This window comes from Sesamum indicum, linkage group LG4 (assembly GCF_026168435.1).
Source record: "Sesamum indicum cultivar Baizhima isolate 11 linkage group LG4, ASM2616843v1, whole genome shotgun sequence".
Classification (NCBI taxonomy): Eukaryota; Viridiplantae; Streptophyta; class Magnoliopsida; order Lamiales; family Pedaliaceae; genus Sesamum; species Sesamum indicum.
The window spans coordinates 3009001-3032813 of NC_142660.1; the positions used below are offsets into that span (position 1 = coordinate 3009001).

General features: G+C 37.9%; 3 protein-coding genes across 3 annotated transcripts; 2 read left to right on the forward strand and 1 right to left on the reverse strand.

The window, feature by feature from the left end:
• Positions 1-1089: 1089 nt before the first annotated feature.
• LOC105160085 (uncharacterized) lies at positions 1090-3222 on the reverse strand. Its single transcript, XM_088879645.1, has one exon. It carries the CDS (start codon positions 3220-3222, stop codon positions 1090-1092), a length of 2133 nt encoding a protein of 710 aa, XP_088735771.1.
• A 5373-nt stretch (positions 3223-8595) lies between these two features.
• On the forward strand, positions 8596-10394 carry LOC148788253 (uncharacterized). Its single transcript, XM_088879647.1, has 3 exons — positions 8596-9084; positions 9607-9954; positions 9999-10394. The coding sequence occupies exons 1-3, from the start codon at positions 8596-8598 to the stop codon at positions 10392-10394; spliced, it is 1233 nt and encodes a 410-aa protein (XP_088735773.1).
• A 12176-nt stretch (positions 10395-22570) lies between these two features.
• LOC105160086 (uncharacterized) lies at positions 22571-23780 on the forward strand. The gene has a single exon (XM_011077350.2). The coding sequence runs from the start codon at positions 22658-22660 to the stop codon at positions 23588-23590; it is 933 nt and encodes a 310-aa protein (XP_011075652.1). The 5' UTR covers positions 22571-22657; the 3' UTR covers positions 23591-23780.
• The last annotated feature ends 33 nt before the right edge of the window (positions 23781-23813 follow it).

A 23813-nucleotide genomic window follows, 5' to 3' on the forward strand; every position in this document is an offset into this window, starting at 1 on the left:
TGGTCTTTTTAAGCTAAAGGGATTTTTATCCTAGTGCCTTTATCATTTTCAAGTGTATGCATAAAGATGTGGCCTCGATATGGTTCAAAGCAAGTTCTAGGAAAACAAAATCATGAAGCATTATCTCTGAAGAAAAGAAAAATTGTAGATTTTCATGAGTGTATAGGCTCAAAATTCCTCTCTAGGTAGGTTATGTCCACCAAATTTTCACATTCAATTTTCAAATCAAATCACCATTTGCAAAAATAAGTTCTTAACCGTAAGTTGTCAGGAGTCATTAGATGCACATCCTTATCACACATTACCAAATTATTACTTGATTAGCCTAAGTCTTTGATCATAAAGCTAGTGTGAGGACAAGATAAAATAATATTTGCTTCAACAAATATGGAAGGGGTAGCAAGCATCAATCAAAACAATTAATCCACCAAGACTCATTTTCTATCAAAGCAATCAAAACACCTTCCCCCACTTAATTCCACATTGTCCTCAATGTGGTAAGCATGCATATCTAGGATAATAAAATTAGAAAAGGGAGAAAGAGAACGTCCCTTAGTGATCGGGGCTAACTGCAAGAGCTTGAGAATTGTGAAACCTTGGGTGAGAGGAAGAGTTCCTTGTGGATGCTCATACCTTTTCACCTGCAAAAATCGATTTTAGTGGTATAACAACATTCACAAGAAGAGAGAAATAAACAATTGAGAAAAATAAAAGGACATGGGTTGCCTCCCAAGAAGCGCCTTTCTTTAGCGTCTTTGGCTAGACGTTGTTGTGTCTCAACTTAAATGAGTTAGACACTCTAAATCCACTTCTTCTATGTAATGCACCCGATGATGGTGTGGATTTAGGATAACTTGGCGGTCCATATATGACTTCTTCCTCGAACTTATTTTATCATGAAAGACTTTATTCTTGTAAGCTCCTGGATTCGAGGTGAGGCTTTTGATAATTGTTGTCTTAAATGTTCCTCCACCATCGAACATAATATTTTTTTGCACTAAAGGATCAATAAAATCAATCAGAAAAATAGAATGCACATCATTAGAATATTTCATGGCACCACCAATTTTAAAACTCATAACCTCATTATCAAATTCCATAGAGAGTATTCTGGCCAACATCAATTTTGATTTTTGAGGTTTTAAGGAATGGTCTTCCTAGCAAGATGGATGTAGAATTGGGAGAAATATCTCCCTTCATATCAAGCAAATAAAAATCAGCAGGAAAAACTAATTCATTAACTTGCACAAGTACATCCTCAAGAACTCCTTCGGGGTAAACTATGGAATGATCGGCAAGTTGAAGAATATCCCCCGTTTCTTTCAATGGGCCAACATTTAATGATTCATAAATAGTAAGAGGCATAATATTGATAGAAGCACCCAAGTCACACATTGCTTTTTCTATTCCAATCTTTCCAATTTTGCAAGGGATAGAAAACGTACCTGGATCATTACATTTAGGAGGTAGTTTTCTTTGAAGAATGGCAGATACATTTTCTCCCATACTTACCCTTTCATTATCTCTCAATTTAGATTTGTTGGTGCACAATTCCTTGAGAAATTTTGCATAACGAGGTACTTGTTTAATTGCATTGAGTAGGGGAATATTTACCTCAACATTGAGTAATATTTCAAGGATATCCTTCTCCTCTTCCTCCTCTTTGGACTTGGCCAATCTCTCCGGGAAGGGATGTTTGGGTATGAACACCTTGGAACTTTCCTCACTGACTAGGTTGGATTTTTCAGCTTGTTTTGGAAGAATTTCGAGTGCATCCTCTGTTTTGTCCTGCTGTGCATGCCCATGCCTAGTGCTATTTTTGAGTTGTAGCTTTCTGCACAAGGTGATAGCACTAACGTTTTGGTTAGGATTAATAATAGTTTGGGAGGAAAACTTACCTTGAGACTCCAAGCGGCTGACGGAGGAGACCAGTTGGCTCATTTGGGATTCCAAATTTTGTATGCTCGAGCGAGTTTCTTGTTGGAACTGTTGGGTCTTCAAGGCGAGTGTCTTCACGATATCCTCTAGGGACATACCATTATTGGGATTGGTTTGAGGTGGTGGTGGTGGTGGTTGTTGGTGTGGAACTCTTTGAAAGTTTTGAGGTTGATTGTCATACCTCAAATGTGGGTGATCTCTCCATCCAGGGTTATAGGTATTGGAAAATGGGTCATGTCTCCTTTGTTGTTTCCCAAAAATTCCACCGACGGTGTTAGCATGTTCGGTTGATTCTTCTTGAAGTGTAGGACAAGCGTCGATGCAATGACCCAAAGATGTACATATCCCACAAGTCTTGACTTGTTGAATGCCTCCCCCTATAAACTTTTCAATAAGAGAAGTAAGTTTATCTAAACGTTCATCAATAAAAGTACTTACCTCGTTTATCCTTCGTGGGGGATTGTCGTTTCTACTACCGAATTGTTGATTATTAGCCGCCATGGTTGTGATTAGCTTGCGTGCTTCGGTAGGAGTTTTGTCATACAAAGCACCTCCACTAGCTGCATCCACCAAGCTTCTGTTTGCCTCAAACAACCCTTCATAAAAATATTGAATTAGAAGATGGTCGGGAATTTGGTGATGAGGGCAACTCTCCACCAATTGCTTGAATCTCCCCCAATACTCATAGAAACTTTGACTAGAGAATTGGCGTATTCCACTTATTTCCTTTCGGATGTTTGTAGTCTTTGAAGCGGGGAAGTAGTTCTCAAGAAATTGTTTCTTGAGCTCGTTCCAACTAATAATAGATCCTGAAGGTAAGGAGTAGAACCAATCTTTTGCTTTGTCGCCCAATGTGAATGGAAAAGCCCTTAACTTGACTTGTTCTTCAGTGGCTCCTTGAGGTCTCATGCTGGAACACACCACATGAAATTCCTTGAGATGTTTGTGTGGATCTTCACCTGCAAGGCCACGAAAAATGGGAAGTAAGTGGATGAGACTGGATTTAAGTTCAAAATCAACATTTAAATTAGGATATTCAATGCAGAGTGGTTGTTGATTTAAGTCGAGCGAAGTCATCTCTTTGATCGTTCGTTCGGGATTGTGGGCCATGACTTCGTCTTTAGAGTTGTTAGACGTGGTCACGTCTAGCTCAAAATCTGTTGCTGGTAAGGAAGAAGTAGAAGCCTCTTCCTTGTGTTGCTTGGTTTCTTTTCGGAGTCTACGAGCGGTTTTCTCGATCTCTGGGTCAAATTCAAGTTTACCTGTACGAGAAGAACGTGGCATAAAACCAAGTAACAAGAAAAAGAAATTAATTTAAAGACACCAATCCCCGGCAACGGCGCCAAAATTTGATGGGTGTCGAATCCACCAAAAATAATTCCTACGAATACTTTTGTAGATGTGTGAGTAGGGTCGAATCCACAGAGATTGATTTTAAATTAATTCCTTCATAAACAAAAATAATTAGGGGAAGTTTTGATTGTGAAGAAGAATAAAACTAAAAAGCCAATAAAATTAGAAGAGATAAATATAAGAGAAGAGTATTCCAGTTAAAGATAGGATCACACTTAATTCCACGGTTGATCATAGATGCAAAGATAACAATTATTCATGATAGATAAATTGGTTATGGCAATTGGTACGACCTAACGACCTCACCTTTCCTTACCTTGTGGATAATCAAGGAACGTCCGTTGACTAAATCCCTAATCAGTAAACAACCTTGGGAACGTACTCAAGATTTAATTTACCGACAACATTAAGAACTAGAAAGGCCCAATTCTAACCAATAAATTTCTACGAGGATTTATTTAAGTTAGATTGTGCATTCCCACAACATAATCGAAACTTCTACATAATCAATTATGTTGTGTTACCACTAGTTATCGAACTAAACAAACAATTACGGATTTGAAAGTTCGATTGGCTAGGCAAATATTCTTGACAATAAATCAGATTATTTGTAATAAAAGCACAGAGAACAACACAAATACCAATATGAATAAAAGTAGAAAGCACAAATTAGATCTCACAACCCGTTGGATTTAAGCGTTCACCAAGTCTTCAACCGGAATGAGAGATTTAGCTAGACATGCTCAAAGAACGCATGAAAAGCAAAATAATATAAAAACGTAGAGAAATAGAAGAGTTCAAAAGTTGTCTCTGAAAGTGAATTACATCACCTATTTATAATAGCTAGATACCTAGTTCTACTAGGATTAGAAGTAGATTCCTAGTTGAACTAAAAGACTTATAGAGATAAAATTATAATTCTAGTTAAACTCTTCCTTCATCAGAGGTAGTCCAAGCAGCTCCAAACTCTTGCCAAAAATTGAGTTTGAGTCTTGTTTGAATTTCCATTTTGGTGCTTTTCTTCATTTTCCATTTCTTTTGTCCTAATGCTGCAAAATAATATTTAATTAGGAGCATTTGGTCACAAAATAGGCTAAAATATTCTATAAAATAAGCACAAAATGCGATCCTATCAGGTGCCTAAAAACTAGGAAGTCGTTGACTGGTTTTTGTTTCTGGGAGAAACTCCAATTTCGTGGAAAACGAAGAAACAAGTGACTGTTTCTAGATCAACAGCCAAAGCTGACTTGCGTCTACTGTTTGTGAGATGGTTTGGATCAATTACCTATTACAAGAATTGGACATTGAAGCAAGACTGGCAATTCCTTTGTTTTGCGATAACAAAACAGCTATACATATTACAGTCAGCCCTGTCTTCCACGAAAGAACGAAACATCTCGACATAGATTGCCACATTGTGAAGGAGAAATTCAAACAAGGACTGGTATTGACCACACATGTTAAAGCAACTGATCAAGTTGCTGACATATTCACTAAGACGTTACCTGCGCCAGCTTTCCAAGCCATGAAGTCCAAACTGAAGCTGGTGTCTTTACCACCACCTCCAGCTTAAGTGGGGGGGGGGGGTGTTGAGATTACTATTTATTGCCTGGAAAGCTTGTTTTGGAGCTACAGTACTCTGAAGAACTCTGTTTTGAAGGAAGAAGATGACCCACTGTATTTTCACTTGTAGCCGCGTTTTGAAGATATGTTTTTTTTTCTTTCTTAGCGTTTCTTTTAGTGTGGCAGTTAAGTTAGTTTATTTTTTTCCCTCTTTCTTAATCGTTTCACTATCTATTTAAAGAGATGAGCTGAGGCTCTGTTTTGCACTTGAATTTGATAAAAAGTTTCTTCCTGCTGCAAATTACTGGTTCCTCCTTGTTTACACCTTGATTGCTTTCTTGTTCTTGAGTTAGTTTACCTGTTTCTCAACACAATGGCACAGATGAGAAATTCCTCCTGGTAGGAAGTGATGGGGGATTGAGACAACAAACCATGGAAAAAAGGCAAGAATGCCCTTGAGATAGATCAATATTACAAAAATATCCAAAGATTTGAGAGTGAGCATAATCGGGTTTGGTCTCGGGTCGCGACCCGGACCCATGACCCGACCCAACATATCGCCTATTGAGACTACTGGGTCTGGTCGCGGGTCATGACCCGATCTTAAAAACTCATACTTGTAAATCATTGATTCATACATCATTGGTTTAAGATGACGACACGTGGGAAGATACGAGTGGACCTCTTAGCCATGCAAGTGGACCCACTCAAAAACAATAAATACCATATGTTCAGTTTATTTATGGTAAAACATTAATTACTCTCTTAACCACTTTAGATCACTTCAACCCACATTTCGATCACCTATTCGATCTCGAATACCTCAATGACTTAAGCATCGGAGGGCCTTAGTTGGGAACCATCCAGCGAGCCTAACAATTTGCTCTATTTTCTTAGATCCACATATCCTTCTGAGGATGGGAGGTGATTGACGACTTGCGATCCGAATCATTGGCGCCATCTCTGGGAAATTAAGAAGAGAACTTGTTTGAGATTCGAGATGGAAGGAATTTCTTAAAGGAAACACACCTAAGGAAAGAACCGATGCAACAAGAGGGAGAACAAACTCCTATAAGGCAGGAGGAACACATGGTACATATATCTCGTAAGGAATTACAACGTATGATCGAACCATCTAGTAAGAGCTCCATAGTCAAATACGAAAGGAGAACGATTACACCAGCAGTTCGCGAGCCTGTAAGAAGGCAGTTGTTTAGAGATAAGGAAAAGAGGTAGTAGATGATCTTAGGGAGGTGACAAGCAGAGCAAAACATGAAAGGGAACAAAGACCTAAAAAAGGTCATGAAAAGGAAGTCTCAGATACGGGCTCGAGCAAGAGAGGAAAGCGAAGGGAGGCAGCAATCTCGCGAACAGAAGTGGAAGATTGTCGGCAAGTAGTTTAAGAGATTAGGCCAGCAGATAGATGAGTTGAAGAGGCGCGGGGAACTAGTTGCACAAAATAGAAACTCACCGTTTGCCAACAAGTTCCTATAGAGGTGGTAGATCAAAGTTTCAGGTTACTTGACTTACCGAAGTATGATGGAACCAAGGACCTACAAGAGCACGTCTCTGCATTTGAACCTATTATGAATTTGTATGAACAAACTAATCTTGTAAATGAAAAATATGTGTTACTACTTTAACAAGAAAGGCGCAGGAGTGGTTCACCAGCTTACCAAGTGGAACCATAGAATCCTATAGCCAACTGATAAAAGAAAGGCAAGGAGGTCAGCAACCTATTTGTTTACTATCAGATAAAAGGAGGATGAATCCTTAAAAAGTTTCATAGGTAGGTAATAATGAGACCAGGAAGTACATGGCTTGAGGATAGATATGATGGTGAGTAGACAAATCATGGGCTGAAGAAGGGGCCTTTCGCTTCAGCTTTGGCTAGGGATCCTCCAGTAGATTTAGAGCAATTGATGCAATTAGCTCAGAAATATATTGATGAAATTGGGCGGATACAGGTAGAGTCAGAGGTCAAGATAATGGGAAAGAGAGGTGGAATAGATTTGAGAAAGCATGGGAAGAGCCATATGTACGAAAATATGACACGTACACCTCACTACGCACCACTAGAGCGCGAGCTATGATGGTGGAGAAAGAAAACCTATTGAAATGGCCCAAAAAGATGAGGGAGACATCAGCCAAGAGATACTCCAACAAGTATTGTAGGTTTCACCTTGAGTATGCTATTGGAGATGGGGCAACATTCTTTTTATGGCAGGATCCCTGGCATGAGTTAGGCCCTCTTATTCGACAGTTTTCAAATGGACCCAGCCTCACGAATACGCGACTGACAGACAGAGTTAATGCTTGCATTAAGGATGGGCAATGGCATTGGCCCCTCTTGTGATCCCATGCATACCCTTTACGATCGCTCACGGATATTCAACAGATTATACATTCCCTTCCATGCATTCATGGTGGTAATGACTATATCTTATGGCGAGCTTAGATGGCAACTCCGACATCAGCTATGGTGCTTCGATCGCTCCGGGATGAGGGTCCCAAGGTAGGTTGGTCTTCACTACTCTTGGGCCCTTTAAGATCCCTAGACATACCTTTGTCCTTTGGCTAGCCATACTTGGTAAGCTTTCTACCATGGACAGGCCTTGGTTATTCAACTTGGATAGCTCCTGTGTTCTTTGTACGGACGGTGCAGTGGAAAGTCACAGTAACCTATTCTTTCACTGCTCCTATTCGAGAAGTTTTTTGTGGGTGATACGGCCACACTTCGCTTCCCTTAGCTGAATCTCCCGTGGCCTACTGACGGGTTGTGGGCTGCTAGTAGATGGAGGGGCATACACGTGATCTATGTGTTCTATCATGCCTTACTTGGTTCCTTAGCGTGAGCATAATCTTAGACTTTTTGATGGGAGCCATCGTGATTCACGAACTTTGGGTACACTTATTCTCAATGATGTGCGATAGAGGATTCTTAGTGTTCAACTTCCTTATGTTGTTGGTACATGCGCACTTTATCATTAATGGTGGATTCTTTTGCCTGTCGAGGAATCCACCTAGTTAATGATTGTTGTACTGTACTTATGTACCCCCCTTTACTTAATAAAATTTACATTTACCGAAAAAAAAAGTATTGTAGGTTTCATAGAGATAAATAACATGATATGGAGGATTGCTTCCAATTGAAAGATGAAATTGAGAGGCTGATAAGACAAGAATACTATAGGGGATTCGTAATGAAAGAGTCGAAGGAGGGAGAGAGAGAGAGAGAGAGATAGGACAAGGGAACAAAGGGAAGAAATGAGAAATCGACCAGGGCAGTGGTGTCGACTTTTCATTTGAAAATGAAATTTCCAACTGCTCATGCGGTGGGAGAAGTAACATGTAATAAAAAAGAGGCAAGGAGATGCCCCCAAGCAATCCAGCTCCATATCGAAAAGTTTTGAAGATAAAAGAATGAGGATTGAGCAAATAGAGCTAGCTGAGGAGCATAAGGCGATAAAATTCATCCTAGGAGAACTAAGCAAGAGGACAAGAATCTATTTGCCTCTGAGCCCACAAATGGAAACTTTTACTATAGAATTCCTGAGGAAAAACACAGACATGTTTGCTTGGAATCCTTCGGATTTCAAAGGAGTCGATCCAGAGGTGATTGTCTATAGGTTAAATGTAGATCCCCAAGCTAAGCATGTCAAACAAAGAAAGAGATCTTTTGAGGCAGAACGGGGAGCAGGGTATGTAGCTGAGGTCCAATATACAGAATGACTATCTAATATGGTGTTAGTGCCTAACGTAGCAGGAAAATGGCGAATGTGGATAGATTCTACAGACTTGAATAAAAGATGCCCCAAGGATCCTTACCCGCTACCTCGAGTTGATTTGCTGGAGGATTCCACTGCTAGATGTGCTTTTCTCAGCATGATGGACGTGTATCAAGGATACCAGCAGATCTTAATGGATGAGGAAGATAGAGATAAGATTTCATTCATCACTGAAAGTGGCATATACTGTTATAATATAATTCTGTTTCGTTTGAAGAATGCAGGTGCTACATATCAAAGACTTGTCAATAGGATGTTGAAGGACCTCATTGGGATAACCATGGAGGTGTACGTAGATGACATGCTAATAAAGAGCAGAGAGGAGGAAGAGCACCTCAATCACTTGCAAGCAACATTCGAGGTCATGAGGAGGTATGGCATGAAACTAAACCCATCCAAATGCACATTTGGAGTTAGAGGGGGAAAATTCCAGGGGTATATGGTAGGTGAAAAAGGAATCGAAACCAATTCGAAAATAATAGGGACTATAATGAACATGAGTTCGCCAAAAACAGTCAAGGATGTGCAGAAATTGACGAGTAAGGTTGCATCGCTAGCTCGTTGCATATTCAGGTCGGCGGATAAAAATTTGCCTTTCATCAAAACGCTAAGGAAGGTGAAGGATTTTTAGTGGTCAGCAGAATGTGAGCAGGCTCTAAGCGACCTCAAGCAATATTTGACGACCCCACCACTACTAGCGAATCCTAAGTCAGGGAAAACTCTGTATTTATATTTGGCATTGTTTGATGATGCGGTGAGCATAGTCCTAATAAGGGAATAAGCATGGTAGCGAAGACTAGTTTATTATGTTAGTAGCATGTTGCAGTGTGCCGAGAAAAAATATGTTCAGATCGAGAAGTTGGCTTTGGCATTGGTGACAACGACGAGAAAACTCCGACCCTACTTTCAGTCACACAAAATCATAGTATTTACCAATTATCCGTTAAAACAACTCATGTTGCAGCCTAATGCCTCAGGTCGATTAGTTAAAGAATTAGCACGTGAACAGGAAAGACCAAGAAGAGAAGAGGGATGGATGCTACATGTGGACGGGTCTTCGACCTTAGGTACTGGTGGTGAGGGAACTCTTCTCCAAGGACCAGGAAGTGTGGGGATTGAGGTGGCGACAAAACTAGATTCTCCCACCACAAATAATGAGGCAGAATATGAGGCTTTGACTATGGGCTTAAAAATGGCGTTCGACGCAGGGGTGAAACAACTAGATGTATACACTGACTTGCAGCTGATCGCGATGCAAATAGACGACTCATATGAAACAAGGGAATGGTTGATGACTCAGTACCTAAAAAAGGTAAACGACTTGATGATGAAATTGACAAGTGCATGATACAACAGATTCCTAGAGAAGAAAAGTCAAGAGCGAATGCATTGTCAAAGTTTGAAGCTACAATCGCAGGAGTAAGAGAAGGGAAGATTATTGTTGTGATAAAAGATAAGGCATCAATAGAGGAGGACGAGATCGTGCAATGCATAGCGGAAGCGAAGTCGTGGAAGAATGAAATAGAAGAATATTTGATGAGAGGAACCAAGCCAGATGACTCGATAGCAGCTGAAAGGTTGAAATTTAGACCCAACAGATTTAGTATGTTTAATGGAGAATTATATAGGAGGTCGGAAGAAGGACCTCTATTGAATTGCTTAAGTCCTGAAAAGGCGAATTATGTGCTTAGAGAGATTCTGAAGGGAGCTACGGAAACTATTCAAGGGGCAAATCATTGGCACAAAAAGTAATAAGGCAATGATATTTTTGGCCAACTTTGATAAGGATGCTATGGAATTTGCAAAAGAATGTGACAGCTGCAGAAAATATGCAACTTTTACATATTCGCCAGCGACCTTGATGGAGCCTATCAGGATTGTTTGTCCTTTGGACCAATGGGGAATAGATATTCTTGGACCATTTCCTCCAGCTCCTGCTCAGAAGAAATTCATCCTAGTAGCGTGGAGTATTTTTCCCAGTGGATGGAGGCGGAAGCTTTAGCAAAAATCTCTGAAAAAGAGCATGCAAATGGACATGAGGAATTCGCATAAAAAATATATAAAACTGATCAAAATATGATCATTTTTTATTATGAAAAGTATTACAAAGGGAGATCGGAAGGCTCCATCCTCACTGAAATTACAAAAGGGGATAAAATTACGATCTAACATCATCATTGACAAAAAAGGACGAAACTTTTCAAGAAATGTCCATTTTTTCGACTTCTTCTAATAGACTGGTGAACTCATCATCATAAGTTGGGAGGATCTTCTTTAGGAAAAGCAGATAGGTTCCCATGCAAGGAGGGGCAGAGCCAGGTGGTGTCGAACCCTTCAACAAAGCCTTTGAGTTTCTGCACTTGGGTTGTACACTGCTCAAAACCCTATACCAGGAAGTTTGCAGCTTTGATCTCAATGGCCATCTAGAAGACGATTCATTTGAGAAAATCCTTAGCACCCTGCAAGCGGATCTCCGCCATCAACTTTTTGTGTTCGTCGGAGGCCAGATATTCCTCGAGACCCAGTGAATGGGCATCCAATAGAAGACTTTGATGCTCTGTAGAGGCCAAGTATTCCTCACAATCCTATTTGAGGCCTTCCTCCTTACCCGCAGACGACCAGCGGAAAAGCCCTAAGCTTTACTTGCTTCGAGAGCAGCAACAAAATCAGCTCGAGATTGGGGAGCTTGCTCCTTCAACTGTGCCTCCAGTTGCTTAATCTGTTCCTCCACAGAGGATAGCTTTTCCTGGGACTCAGCGAGCAGTTTATCATTAGCGAGCTTCTCCCTTCGCCAGTAAATAGTTTTTAGGGGCAGATGGTGTTCATAAGCCTTTACTTGATAAATAAAAATTGAAATAAAAAGGTTGAGGAGGTGCTTACATAAAGGTTCAGTATAAATGCCCACCTGTTCAAATGATTGTGCGAAATGTTGTTCGGCCCAAATATGTGAGTAGGGAGCTAGAAGGGCTTGGTCGAATAGAAACAAAGAGGATCTGTATACCTCCCATGAATCTTGCCCAATATGGGTTCACAAGACATTACTTTGAGCAGAGATGGACCAGTCAGATACTAATTTTTCACCTTCCATCTCAGCAGTCTTGCAAGAATGATACTGCAGCTCCTCCCGAGCTTCTTTCCACAAGCTAGTGACTTCGTTGGCTACTTTGAGATTCGTCTCCTCATCAGCCTTCTTAGCAATAGCTTTGGTCTATCTCCTGGCAGAAGAGGATTTACTTCGCTTGTTGGATCTGCTGGACGTGAGCTTTTGCTATTTTTTCTCTTGCATTTTTTTTGCTCGTTATGTCCTTCAGCGACCTCTTTTCCTTCTCTTTAGGATCCATAGTTGGAGATTCAGGAGTTTTGTCGGGCCGATATCTCGATCGAGGAATACACATTTCGATTCTAGTAGTAGAGCCAGTATCGCCACTAGCTACCTCTATAGCAATTGGCCAGGACTCAATGCTTCAGAACCAAGAACCGAACTCGATTGGGTCTCTATGATCTCTTTTCTTGAGATGGGGGAGCACAATTTCCCTCCGATGGAGTAGCTGGAGTTGGTTGTGAAGAACCAGCTCCCGCAACAATATTAGCAGGTAAAGTACCCTTCTTGGCATGAACCCTGTTAGCAGTTTGAGCATTCATTATAATATCATCTGTAAAGAGATGTTAGATGAATATTAAATGCATAAGTGGAGGAGGGAGGCAAAAAAATAAGCTCATAAAAGACCATCACGTAACGAACCCCGGACTTGGAGGGGTGCTAGAGAGAGATCAGTTAACTTTAGGATGCTCTCTATCAAGCGTTTATCGGCCTTGTACCGATAAAGGGTGAGACTATTGATGACATCATCATCCATCCCCCCACCCCCCCATAAGTCTTAGGTTCGGACTTTGAATCGTGCCATTAGTAGGGGAAAGCCAGTTTTGACCAGTTAGAGGAAGAATAAAAAAGAACTTATGCTTCCAGGCCCGATATTGGACTGGATTTTATCTATGAACCTACAGTTTGGCCTAAAGATAAAGTAGAAGAATCTTCGCTCACCAGACCTCTTCAAGGTCATGAATTTATAAAGGGACCAGAAGTCAGCAAAACTGGGTTCAAGTTGACGACAACGCATGACTAATATAAACATAAGTATATGATGAATAGCATTGGGGGATAATTGCATGGGACACACCTCTAATCTGCTTAATATTCTGGATACAGGTCGAGGAAAGGGAAAATGAAAGACCTGCCTCTGGGTGAGCAATGGACAAGGAACATAACCCTTCAGGAGGACGATGCATTCTCTCAAAAGATCGAGGCAGGAGTATATCAAAGTCTCTAGGGATATAATATTTTTCTCTAATCTCTCTAGGGGCAATGTTCAGAGTACTAATGATCCCAGCCCATAGGTCCCTAGACATCATAGCTTCATACTATCAAGGGTGTTTGAGGGATCTACAATTTCTAGATTAGTTTCTACCCTATGAGAAGGAATAGTGGAAGGACATATCTTAGCAAGAAGTTAGGCGGGTCTCGGACGAACCCGAAGATTTAGAGTTGGAGCTAGACCCCGAGCTCGAAATAGAATTAATAGACATGATGCAAGAATTAAAAAGGATATTGCGAAGTGTACCTGGCGAAAAAATATTTGGAAGCAGATCGTGCCTATGAAAGCAGCTCCCAGGAATGAAGTGAAGGATAAGTGAAATGGCCCACGTATATATTGGTGGTGGATCATGAAAAGAAGTGCCAAAACGGACGATAGGATGCAAATAACTCTGATAGATCCAATGGTTGAGAGTAAGAGACTGTTCAAATTCCCTTAGTATATACTCATACATTAAGAAGAATTGGGGGAGCAATTATGGGGATGAGAGAACAAACCATGAAAGAAGTAATTAAAGTTACATCATGTCGAGGAAAGGAATGAATCCAAGCATTAAAGGTATCCACGGTTCCGACCAAGTTTGGATATTTGAGTTTTTGTGAATCTTGCAGCAAGTTCCTTGAAAAATGATGCTTTAACACTTTTGGATATCCCTCCACACCAATGATTCCCCCTGCAATGAAGAACAATCATCAAAGAAATTAGTATTACTCAAATATTTTGCAGAAAGGACTTTACCCCACATTTTGTTATCTTGACAAGCAATACTCCAACCAAGTTTAGCAACCAGGGCTTTGTTAATCTCATGCATATTTCTAGTGCCAAGTCCACAAAGTTTTTGGAATACAACAATCATCCCAACTTTTGAGTGTCAAAATTTTCTTAATAGAGGAATGACCCCCCAAAAATTTCTCAAGAGCGAATTGAGTTTTGAACATAATGAGGATGGGACTAAGAAGGTGGACATATTGTAGATAGGGAGAGCTTGGGCAACTGATTTGATGAGTACTAATCTTCCCCGTTAGGCTTTCTAACCACCCATTTTTCTTGAAAGTTTGTCAATGAGTTCACCAAATCAAGAACATTTCTTGGCTTGCTCTTTCATGTCTACAATATCTTTGGTGCACATTTTAAAAATAGGCAGGACATTGTGGCCAGAATGGATAAAAGACTTGAATTTTGTTGACACAAAGACTAGACCACTTTTCAAAAGGCATTTGTCAACTACTTCTGCATTTAAATCATTGGCTTCATAATAAATAATAAGATCATCTACGTACATCAAGTGAGTGATTCTTGGAGCTTTTTCTACAGACTTTGACACCATTAAGCTCATTGAGATTCTCAACCCTAGTAAGCAAATGGAATAGAAGTTCAAAGTAGATAATATATAAATAAGAAAAAAGAGGATCTCCTTGTCTAATACCTCTACTGGGGGAAAGGAAACCATAGGGAACACTATTAGCAAGGACCGAAAAAGTGATTGAGAAAATGCATTATTGAGGTGGGTGAATCTCTTCGAGAAGCCAAAAATCTATGGAACATGTGAGTAAGGAGGGACCATCCTCATTGGGGCAAATTATATGATGTATTTTCTTGTTAATATCCCGAAATTCTTGTGATATGATGCTTGTTCTTGAGCTGTCAGACATCTTGTGGCCAGGATAGAGGTCCTTGGAGCAGGTTGTCATATGGGTCACTAGATCGGGTTGGGTTGCGATCTTAGGGCTTTGGTGATATTCTTAGTATATGAGTTATTTGTGTCTTTTCTTCAATAGGTGTGATATGTTGTAATTGGCATAATTAGTTGCTAATTTGTAACAACAATGTAAACTAAAATATGGATGCAATTACATGATTAAATCCATAAATTAGATAGAGTTAAAAATTGAGAAAAGATATTTCCCACATAAGAATATGATGGGAAAAGAATGTCATTTGATATGTATAGAAAGGGTATGTGAGGGTGAGTGTTTTAGACTCGTTTTGTGTCCCACATTGGAAGTTTACAGCCTAAACTCCTTATATTGAATTCAAGGTCCACGTGATGTTTGAAATGTTATAAAGACTAGAGTGAACATGGGTTGCCCCACACACGCGCCGCTGCCGCCTGCGCGCCTCGACTTCAGGCACAGGCGCGGGCATTAGGACGAATGTTTTAGTCTCAATATATATTTTTTTGCAACAGGAACATTTTGAATTTTCGAATTTGATCACGAACAATTTTTTCCAGTCAAATGTTTTTAAAACTGTATTAACCAAGATCGTCAGCCATTTCTACTAAGAATTTAAGTCTGCATTTATTACCTAGTGTTGGTGATATCTATATAAGGCTGATCCACTCTTCACTTCAAACACACCAACACAACTCTTCTCTCTTATCTTTCTCTCAAGCTCTCCCACTCATCCGAGTTAGCTTTAGTTTCTAAAGATTTTTTAGTGTTTTTTCTGGTGTTCTTCGGTATAGTGTAGTACCAATAAAACTGAACTGTCTTATTCTGGAAGAAGTTGCGTAGTACTCGGTGCATGAAGAGGACAAGATGTATAATTTCTTCAAAATAAATAGAAAAAATTCTGTGATTCGGTTGGTAATTTCATCGAGAGTTGTTACGGTATAGCTCTGTTCTAAGTTTCTTATTTACTTTTCAATAAAACATCATATCTAATTGTTTGCTTTTTTGTTCCGACATGTTTGCTTTGCCAATTTTGGTTTTAAACTATTTGTCAAATCTGATTTGATTTTCAAAATGATAATACGATTTGTTTAATACTTTTTTCAACAATCTTGAAGAAGTTATAGTATTTTGAGAAAATTAGATTTTTTGGAACTAAATACGGATTTTAGTTGTTATTTTTAAAGTTTAAAATTCGACTTTTTATCTTGTTAAAATCTTAATTACTTTCAGTTTCAAATTGTAAAAATGATCGACATTGTTTCCGTTGCTATTCCTATTTCCCCAAAAGTTGACTTGTCTAGTTTGTTGGATAAGTTCTTGGGTCAGTTTTTCAAATGTTGGCAACAACGAATGAAAATTTGGTTGACCATAAAAGGATATTTTATGGTAATTCAGGTGACTAGATTTGAACTATATGAAATCAATTCCAAAACTGATGAAATTGCACAGTGGACGGAGCGAGATCAAATAAGTCAAGGGGTTATTTTTTCAGCAATGTTAAATACGCTCTTTGATGCCTATTGTTCCAGCTCTTACATTGAAATTGTTATGGGATGAATTGGACTAGAAATATAATACTGAAAAACAAAGGCTTGAAAAGTATTCTATTTCCAAGTTCATGAGCTATCAGACGGTTGAAGGAAGGTTTGCAACTGAATAGACGCACGAGATTATCTACCTTGGGTATGCTTTGTCTGATGGTGGGATGAAATCTCCTAATACATTTCTAGTCATGTCCATAGTGGACAAATTTTCTAAATCATAGGAAATTTTGGCATGACACACAAGCATCATAAATAGAGATTGTCTCTGGATGATCTTATGATCGTGATCAGTTAGAGGCAAAACACAAAAATCAGTCTCATAAGATGCCTATTGAGCATCAACTAAGGGCCAATTTAATAATAGGAAAAAAGAAAGTGAATAATATGAACACAAACTCAAAAACCATCAATAAAGTTAAGGCCGTCAAAAATAAGAAACCAAAAGTAAATAAACATTGTTGGAACTGTGGTAAGTTGGACATTGGGCCAAACATTGTCCTTCTAAAAAGGCCAAGACTGGGCAGACAAACTGTCAACATGGTTGTTTGGGGGGGGGGGTTCTAGAGGTTCTAGCACCACAGGATAAACTGAAGGGTGTGTCTCTGTACAACCCGACTCCTGACTATTTATGAACCTTTTGATTGATTGATTGACACTGAAGCAAATGTGCACATTTGGGCTGATAAATATTTCTTTATGTCTTATCATGCCATCAATGGAATAATAGTAAGTATCGGGAACTCCAGGTACAACTGAACAAGTTAGGAAACCCTATCAATCAGTAGAAATGGATTAAAAAATACTTAATTTAGTTCACATTGATATTTGTGAGTCCAATTGAATTTTAACTAGGGACCATAAGAGATATTTTATCACCGCTATACATGATTGCAATAGATATTGTTATGTCTTTCTCTTTAGAAACAAAAATGAAATTTCAGAAAAATTTATTTTGTTTAAAAACGAAGCAAAAACCCAAACTGGCAAGAAACTTAAACGGTTAACATCTGATTGAAGAAGGGAATATGAGTCGAGTGTATCCAATGAATATAGCCAAAACAACGACATAATTCATGAAGAAACTCTTCCGTATTCACCTTCGTTTAATGAAATAGCTGGACGAAAGAATAGAACATTTAAAGTCATGATTAACAGACTTTTGTTAAACTCGGGATTACCTAAGTATTTGTGAGAGAGGCTCAAATACAGCTTGGCATATTCTAAATAGAATCCCTCTGAAATACAATACAAGTACTCTTTCGAATTATAGAAAGGTAGAAAGCTCAGCCTCAAATACTTTCAAGTGTGGGGGTGCCTAACAAAAGTGTTGTTCTCATAACACAAGAGAAAAAAATTAGGCCCTAAGACTGTTGATGTTGTGTTCTCGGGCTATGTGGATAAAAGATTATGCTTTTAGATTTATGATTATTAAATCAGAATTTTCAAGCATTAAAGTCAACACAATAGTTGAATTTCGTGATGCTACTTTCCTGTAAGATGTATTTTCTATGAAAATGAAAATACCTCAAAGTGTTTCTCTAGATGATTCACTTGCCTCCACTTCTACTCACGGACATATGGAAAAGATGAAAAATGTGGGGGTTAATCCTATTAGTACTAGTCTGACTCATGAGGAGTCAGATGGACCTAGACAGAAAAAGAGAGCTAAGGTTGTCAGGGATTTTGGAAGTAGCTTTGTCACTAACAACATCAAGGAAAATCCGGTTACTTTCAAAGATGTTATGGCTTCTTCCGAAGCCAAGCGGTGGAAAAAAACTATCAAAAGTGAGATGGACTCAACTGTCTCCAATAAGACATGGGTGCTAGTTAATCTCCCTTCGAGGTGTACTGCAATTGGATATAAGTGGATCGTTAAGAAAAAACTGAAATCTGATGGGACCATCGATAGTTTAAAGCTAGATTGGTGGCCAAGAGTTTTAAACGAGAAGAGGGAATAGACTATTTGGATACGTATTTTTCGGTAGCTCGATTAACTACTATCCGAATACTTATAGCACTTGCTGCGGTTTATAATCTTTCGATTCACCAGATGGATGTAAAAATAGCCTTCTTCTATGGTGAATTCAAGGAATAAATATACATGGATCAGCCTGAGGGATTTATAGCTTATGGTAATGAGCACAAAGTTTGTAAACAATTGCATGGATCAACCAAACAATTGCATGAAAAGTTTGATAAAACTCTTCTTACATTTGGCTTCACTGTTAATGAGAATAATAAGTGTGTTTATTGTAAGGTTAAGGAGGATAAATTATCATGTGGTTTTGTTGATGACATCTCTTGTTTAGATATTATTACCGAAACTAGGGGTGGTAGATGAGTCAAGCCGGTTCGCGAGCTCGATTTTGAGCTCGACTTGAGCTCGAAAAATTCAAGATCGAGCTCAATTCTCTCTATTCATCCGGCTCGGTAGCTTTTTTTTATTTCTTTTATTTTTTATATATGTTTTTTTTAAAATTTTATATATTTAATTTCATATTCAATACTTTATCAATTTTATACTCAAAATTGACCATATATTATAATTATTAATCAATGTCATACATTTTATTTTGGATAATAATAAATTATGGTACTTTTATTTATACATTTAATCTTTATACAAAAACAAATTTAATCAACAACTTAGTAAATATAATATTTTTTATAATTAAAATTATTATTTAATATGACACATATAAACTTTATGTTATATTTTAATTTATATTTGTATTGTGTTATACTTTTTTTAAAATTACAAGTAATTCACTTATGATTTTTTTTTATCTATTTTTGGATTTTATATTTATATCAAGATACATACTATTCATTATGTAATCTATTTTATTACTTATAAATTTATGTCGAAATTTAGTGATTCCTATGAACTAATCTAAAAATAATGATAATAATAATAATAATTATGATGATGGTTGAAAATTTTTAATTATTTTTATTATTATTTTATTATATATAATAAGATCAAAAAGTTTAAACAATAATTACGATATCTTAAAATTCGAACATCCGATTCATACCAAATTTATATATATATATATAAGATTATGTCCATTAGTTCATATCAGACGGTATGATTTAAAATCACATGGCCTGATTCAATGTTACACTATTTTGAATAATTACTCTTATGTTTCGAGTACAATATCTCGACATCCGTATATCCAATAAGTCTAAAACTTTACCAAATGTATTTTCTGTAAGTTTGATCATATTCTAACAGTTTGATCTCAATTTTGATAGCCCGATTAACCCATATTGTTCAACAATGTAAGATAATAGTTACATCAATGTAATATTAATATTTATTAATATATAAATTTATTGTAGATTGTGAACATATACTAATCTCAACTATAAAATATTTTTATGTATTTCATTGCATTATTTCAGATAATGGATACTTTTCTATAATTTTAAATTGTTCAGTTTGATTTTTTTTTGGTATATTTTACTAAATATATTACTACTAAACTAATTAGTTGTTTATATTTATAACAATAAATTAAAATCTCATGCTATATTTTGGTATATTTATAACTTAGTATACATTATGAAATCTATTTTATTACTTATAAATATATGTAAAACTTTGGTAATTCAATCCCATGATTTAATCTAATAACAATAATAATAATTAAAAAAATCATACCAAGCTTGAACTGGTCGAGCTCAAGCCATTCTACTGCAAATTGAGCTCGAGCTCGAGCTCACCAAAAAAGGTTGAGCTCGACTCGTTTACACCTCTAACCAAAATCAAGTTATTTTTGAAAAATAAGTTTGAAAATGAAGGATATGGGTGAGACTAATGTAATCCTTGGCATCGAGTTGATTCGTTCAACTGATGGGATAACTATTTCTCAGTCTCATTATGTTGAGAAGATAAATTTAGAAATTTGATTATCAGAACACTAGAATTACAAAGATACTATATGATCCTTTTGTTGCCTTATTAAAAAATGAAAGTGGTTTATTGGTAGCACAACTAAGGTATTCCCAAATTATTAGGAATTTGCAGTATTTAATAATTTGACACAAGACTAGATACTTTATTTTCTGTCGCAATGTTGGTTAGATACAATAGTTTTGACCGAACAGAACCCATTGGAGAGCTTTGGATAGGGGATTAAGGGACATTATGGCATATTCTCTGTTGTCCTTAAGGATATAGTGATGATAACTGAATAGCCAAAAACTCCAAAAGTAATGGGTGTTCAGGTTATGTATTTACCTTAAGTGGGAGTGTTGTCCCTGGAAGTCTGCAAAATAGACTTTAATAACCCGGTCTACATTTGAAGCCGAGTTATGTGCGTTGGATGCGATTGGTACTGAGGCTGAATGGTTGTATGGCCTGTTACTTCCCATTGTAAGTCAGCGTCTTCCACCTATTGTTATATATTGTGATAGTCAAACCACAATTGCAAAGGTTTGGAGTCGTAAGTACAACCAAAAGATCATATCCAAGTTAGGCTTATGTTTATAAGTAAATTAATATCGAACAAAGTTATAGGCATTGACTTTATGGGAATAAAAGACAATAATGTTGATCCTCTAACGAAAGAATTAAATCTGTCACTATTACAAAAATCCAGATTGGGGATGGAACTGAAAATCCATCAGTGGTATATATGCGATAGCAACCCAACTTTCTAAGTAGAAATCCCATAAAGAAGGTTCAATATGGTATTGACAAGTCGTAGAGCATGTCAGAGCACCTATAAACTGATATTTTGTATTTGGAGTCAATCCCCTGTAATTGTTGAAGGTGTTTAATACTACAAGTACAGTAAGAGTTTATCTCTGAACAGGGTCAAGTCTTTTAGACGAGAACCTAGTAGTGCATCACTGGAGATGCCCAAGTAAGAAAATGCAGTTGTTTGGTCACAATTAAAGAATTGGGTTATTCTTGGAAGCATTCATGAACAGGATCTAGACACCTGGTCTAAAGTGTTAATCTTAAATATCAACACAAAGTCGATGGCTTGTTGTTACTGACAGATGTTATCACAATCAGAGGCTCAAATTCAAGGTCTGGTTCCATTTGATCTGGTGACAGCTGAAGTTAGATAACTTAAGAAGTGGTTCAAATCAGAAGGTACCATTGTTGAAAACAAATTACGGAAGCTTGAGTTCAAATTTATAGATTTTTGGGGGATTGTTGTAATTGGCATAATTAGTTGTTAACTTGTAGAACAATGTGGTTTAAAATATGGATGCAATTGCATGACTAAATTCATAGATTAGATAGAGTTAAAAATTGAGAAAAGATGTTGTGCCCCATATAGGAATATGATGGAAAAAGAATGGCATTGATATGTATATAAAATGTATGTGGAGGTGAGTATTTTACACTCATTTTGTATCCTACATTGAAAGTTTATGTACAACATAAACTTCTTATATTGAGTTCAATGTCCAAATGATGTTTGAAGTGCTATGGAGACTATAGCGAACATGTGGTTGCCCCACATGCGTGCCGCCGCCGCTTGCTCTAGCTCTGACCATGGCCTCATGCATGGGCATTAGGGCGAATGTCTCAGTATATATCTGACATCAGCCGTTTTTGGCCATTTCTAACCTTTTCTGCTAAGAATTTATGTCCATATTTAATTCTTCATACCTTCTGCTGGTGATGCCTTATAAGGTTGATTCACTCTTCACTTCAAACACACCATCGTAACTCCTCTCTCTGATCTTTCTCTTGAGCTCTCCCTCTCATTCGAGTTTCAGCTCTAATTTCTAAAGCTCTTTGAGTGTTTTTCGAGGTATTCTTTAATATAGTATTGTACTGATAGAACTGAACCGTCTTATTTTGAAAGTTGTGTAGTACTTGTTGCACGTAAAAAACGAAACGTATAATTTCTTCAATGCAAATAGAAGAAATTATGTGATTTAGTTGATATTTTATCTTGGATCGAGAATTGTTACGAGACAACTCTCTTATAAGTTTCTTATTTATTTTGTAATAAAACAGCATATCTAATTGTTTGTTTGTTTGTTCCAACATGTTTGTTTTGTCAATTTTAATTTCAAAATATTTATCAAATCAGATTTGATTTTCAAATCCATACTAATATCACTTGAATACTTTTCCAACATGGTACACTCCTATCAATAGGAATTGTTATTTGTCATATGAATTCAGGAATAGTTTAATTATATAACATGGAAATATAGGGAACTGAAGAAGCTTCTGTTGTTTTTCGCCTTATACTACAACTACTATTACTTTTCATCCGACATTAAATAACTGTAAACGACTTTGACAGTTGACCTCAAAACGCTTTGAACTCTTCCACACAATAATTGAACAATCAACAGCAGCATTTCCCACCCGTTCTTCTCTTTATACTCTTCCATCGTCTTCTCCAATTCCCACATCTCTCTCTCTCTCTTCTGCAATCATGTCAACCCACAGCCCAAGTCTCTGGACAATACTCTCCGAAACCTCCCGCATAATCAGAGCCCACTTCCGCCATTACTTGGCCCTCTCACTTCTCTTCATCTTCCCTACCTCCATTCTCACCTTCATTTACCCCTTCCTGTTGCACCCCGCTTCATCTCACGACCTCCAAATCGCCAAATCTCAACTCCTCATCCCACTCATCTATGGCTTTCTTGTAGTCTTCTCCTCTCTCTGCGCCACCGCTTCTCTCACCTACACCACCTTCCACGGGTTCTACGGCAGGCCCGTCAAATTTCTATCCTCGCTTAAATCGATTCTTGTCTCGTTTCTCCCTCTTCTAGCTACCCGCCTCGTTGTCCAGTTAATTCTAGGACTGCTTATCTTTGTTTTTGTTATTCTCATGCTGTTGGCATACAATGGGCTTTTGTTATTCGGGTTTGAAATGGACTACGACAGTAAATACTTCCTGGTTTTTGTGATCTTGATGTCGGCTTTGCTTGTCGGCCTGTTGGTCTACCTGCAAGTGGAGTGGAGTTTGTCGAATGCGATTGTTGTTGTGGAGTCTAAATGGGGATTTGCACCTTTGAAGAGGAGTTCTTATTTGGTGAAGGGGATGAGAAGAGTCGTGTTTTCGATGATCGTTCTCGTTGGAATCGTGGTTGGGCTGTTCTCAATGTGGTATTCCAGGTTGTTGGCGAATGCAGGTGGAGGAATCAGTTGGTGGATTGTCGCTCAGATGGTTGTTTATGCTAGTTTACTGACCATGGTGTCGCTTTATAGTATGGCTGCTACCACTGTGTTATTTGTATATTGCAAAATGTCTCACGGGGAATTGGTGTTTGAGATCGATGAGGAGTTGGGCGGGATGTATGCAAGATTGCCTGGTGACGATGGGATGGTTTCTTCTGTTGTTTATGTTGTCCAGCAGTGAAAACAAGAATGAGAGCTTGATGTTTGCAGCTGCTCGACCTTACGGCAGATGTTGTTTCCGGATTGTTCTAATGTTGTCTTTCATGTTACACACGTTGATTTGTTGAATGAGTCTTGTTAATGATTGAGAGATGTATAGTTGTAAAATTTACTGATCATCCGAGGTGCTAAAACAAGTTTTGTTATCTATACTCACGCAGAATCCTTCTTCTTTTATGTGGTTC

Bases quoted from the DNA above. Each gene is read 5' to 3' on its own strand.
- LOC148788253 (XM_088879647.1), top strand. From the start codon at position 8,596: ATGGTGTTAGTGCCTAACGTAGCAGGAAAATGGCGAATGTGGATAGAT. The intron at 9,085-9,606 runs GTAGGTGAAAAA...CTCATGTTGCAG, and splicing joins GAAAATTCCAGGGGTATATG to CCTAATGCCTCAGGTCGATT. The intron at 9,955-9,998 runs GTAAACGACTTG...ATGATACAACAG, and splicing joins TGACTCAGTACCTAAAAAAG to ATTCCTAGAGAAGAAAAGTC.
- LOC105160085 (XM_088879645.1), bottom strand. From the start codon at position 3,222: ATGCCACGTTCTTCTCGTACAGGTAAACTTGAATTTGACCCAGAGATC.
- LOC105160086 (XM_011077350.2), top strand. From the start codon at position 22,658: ATGTCAACCCACAGCCCAAGTCTCTGGACAATACTCTCCGAAACCTCC.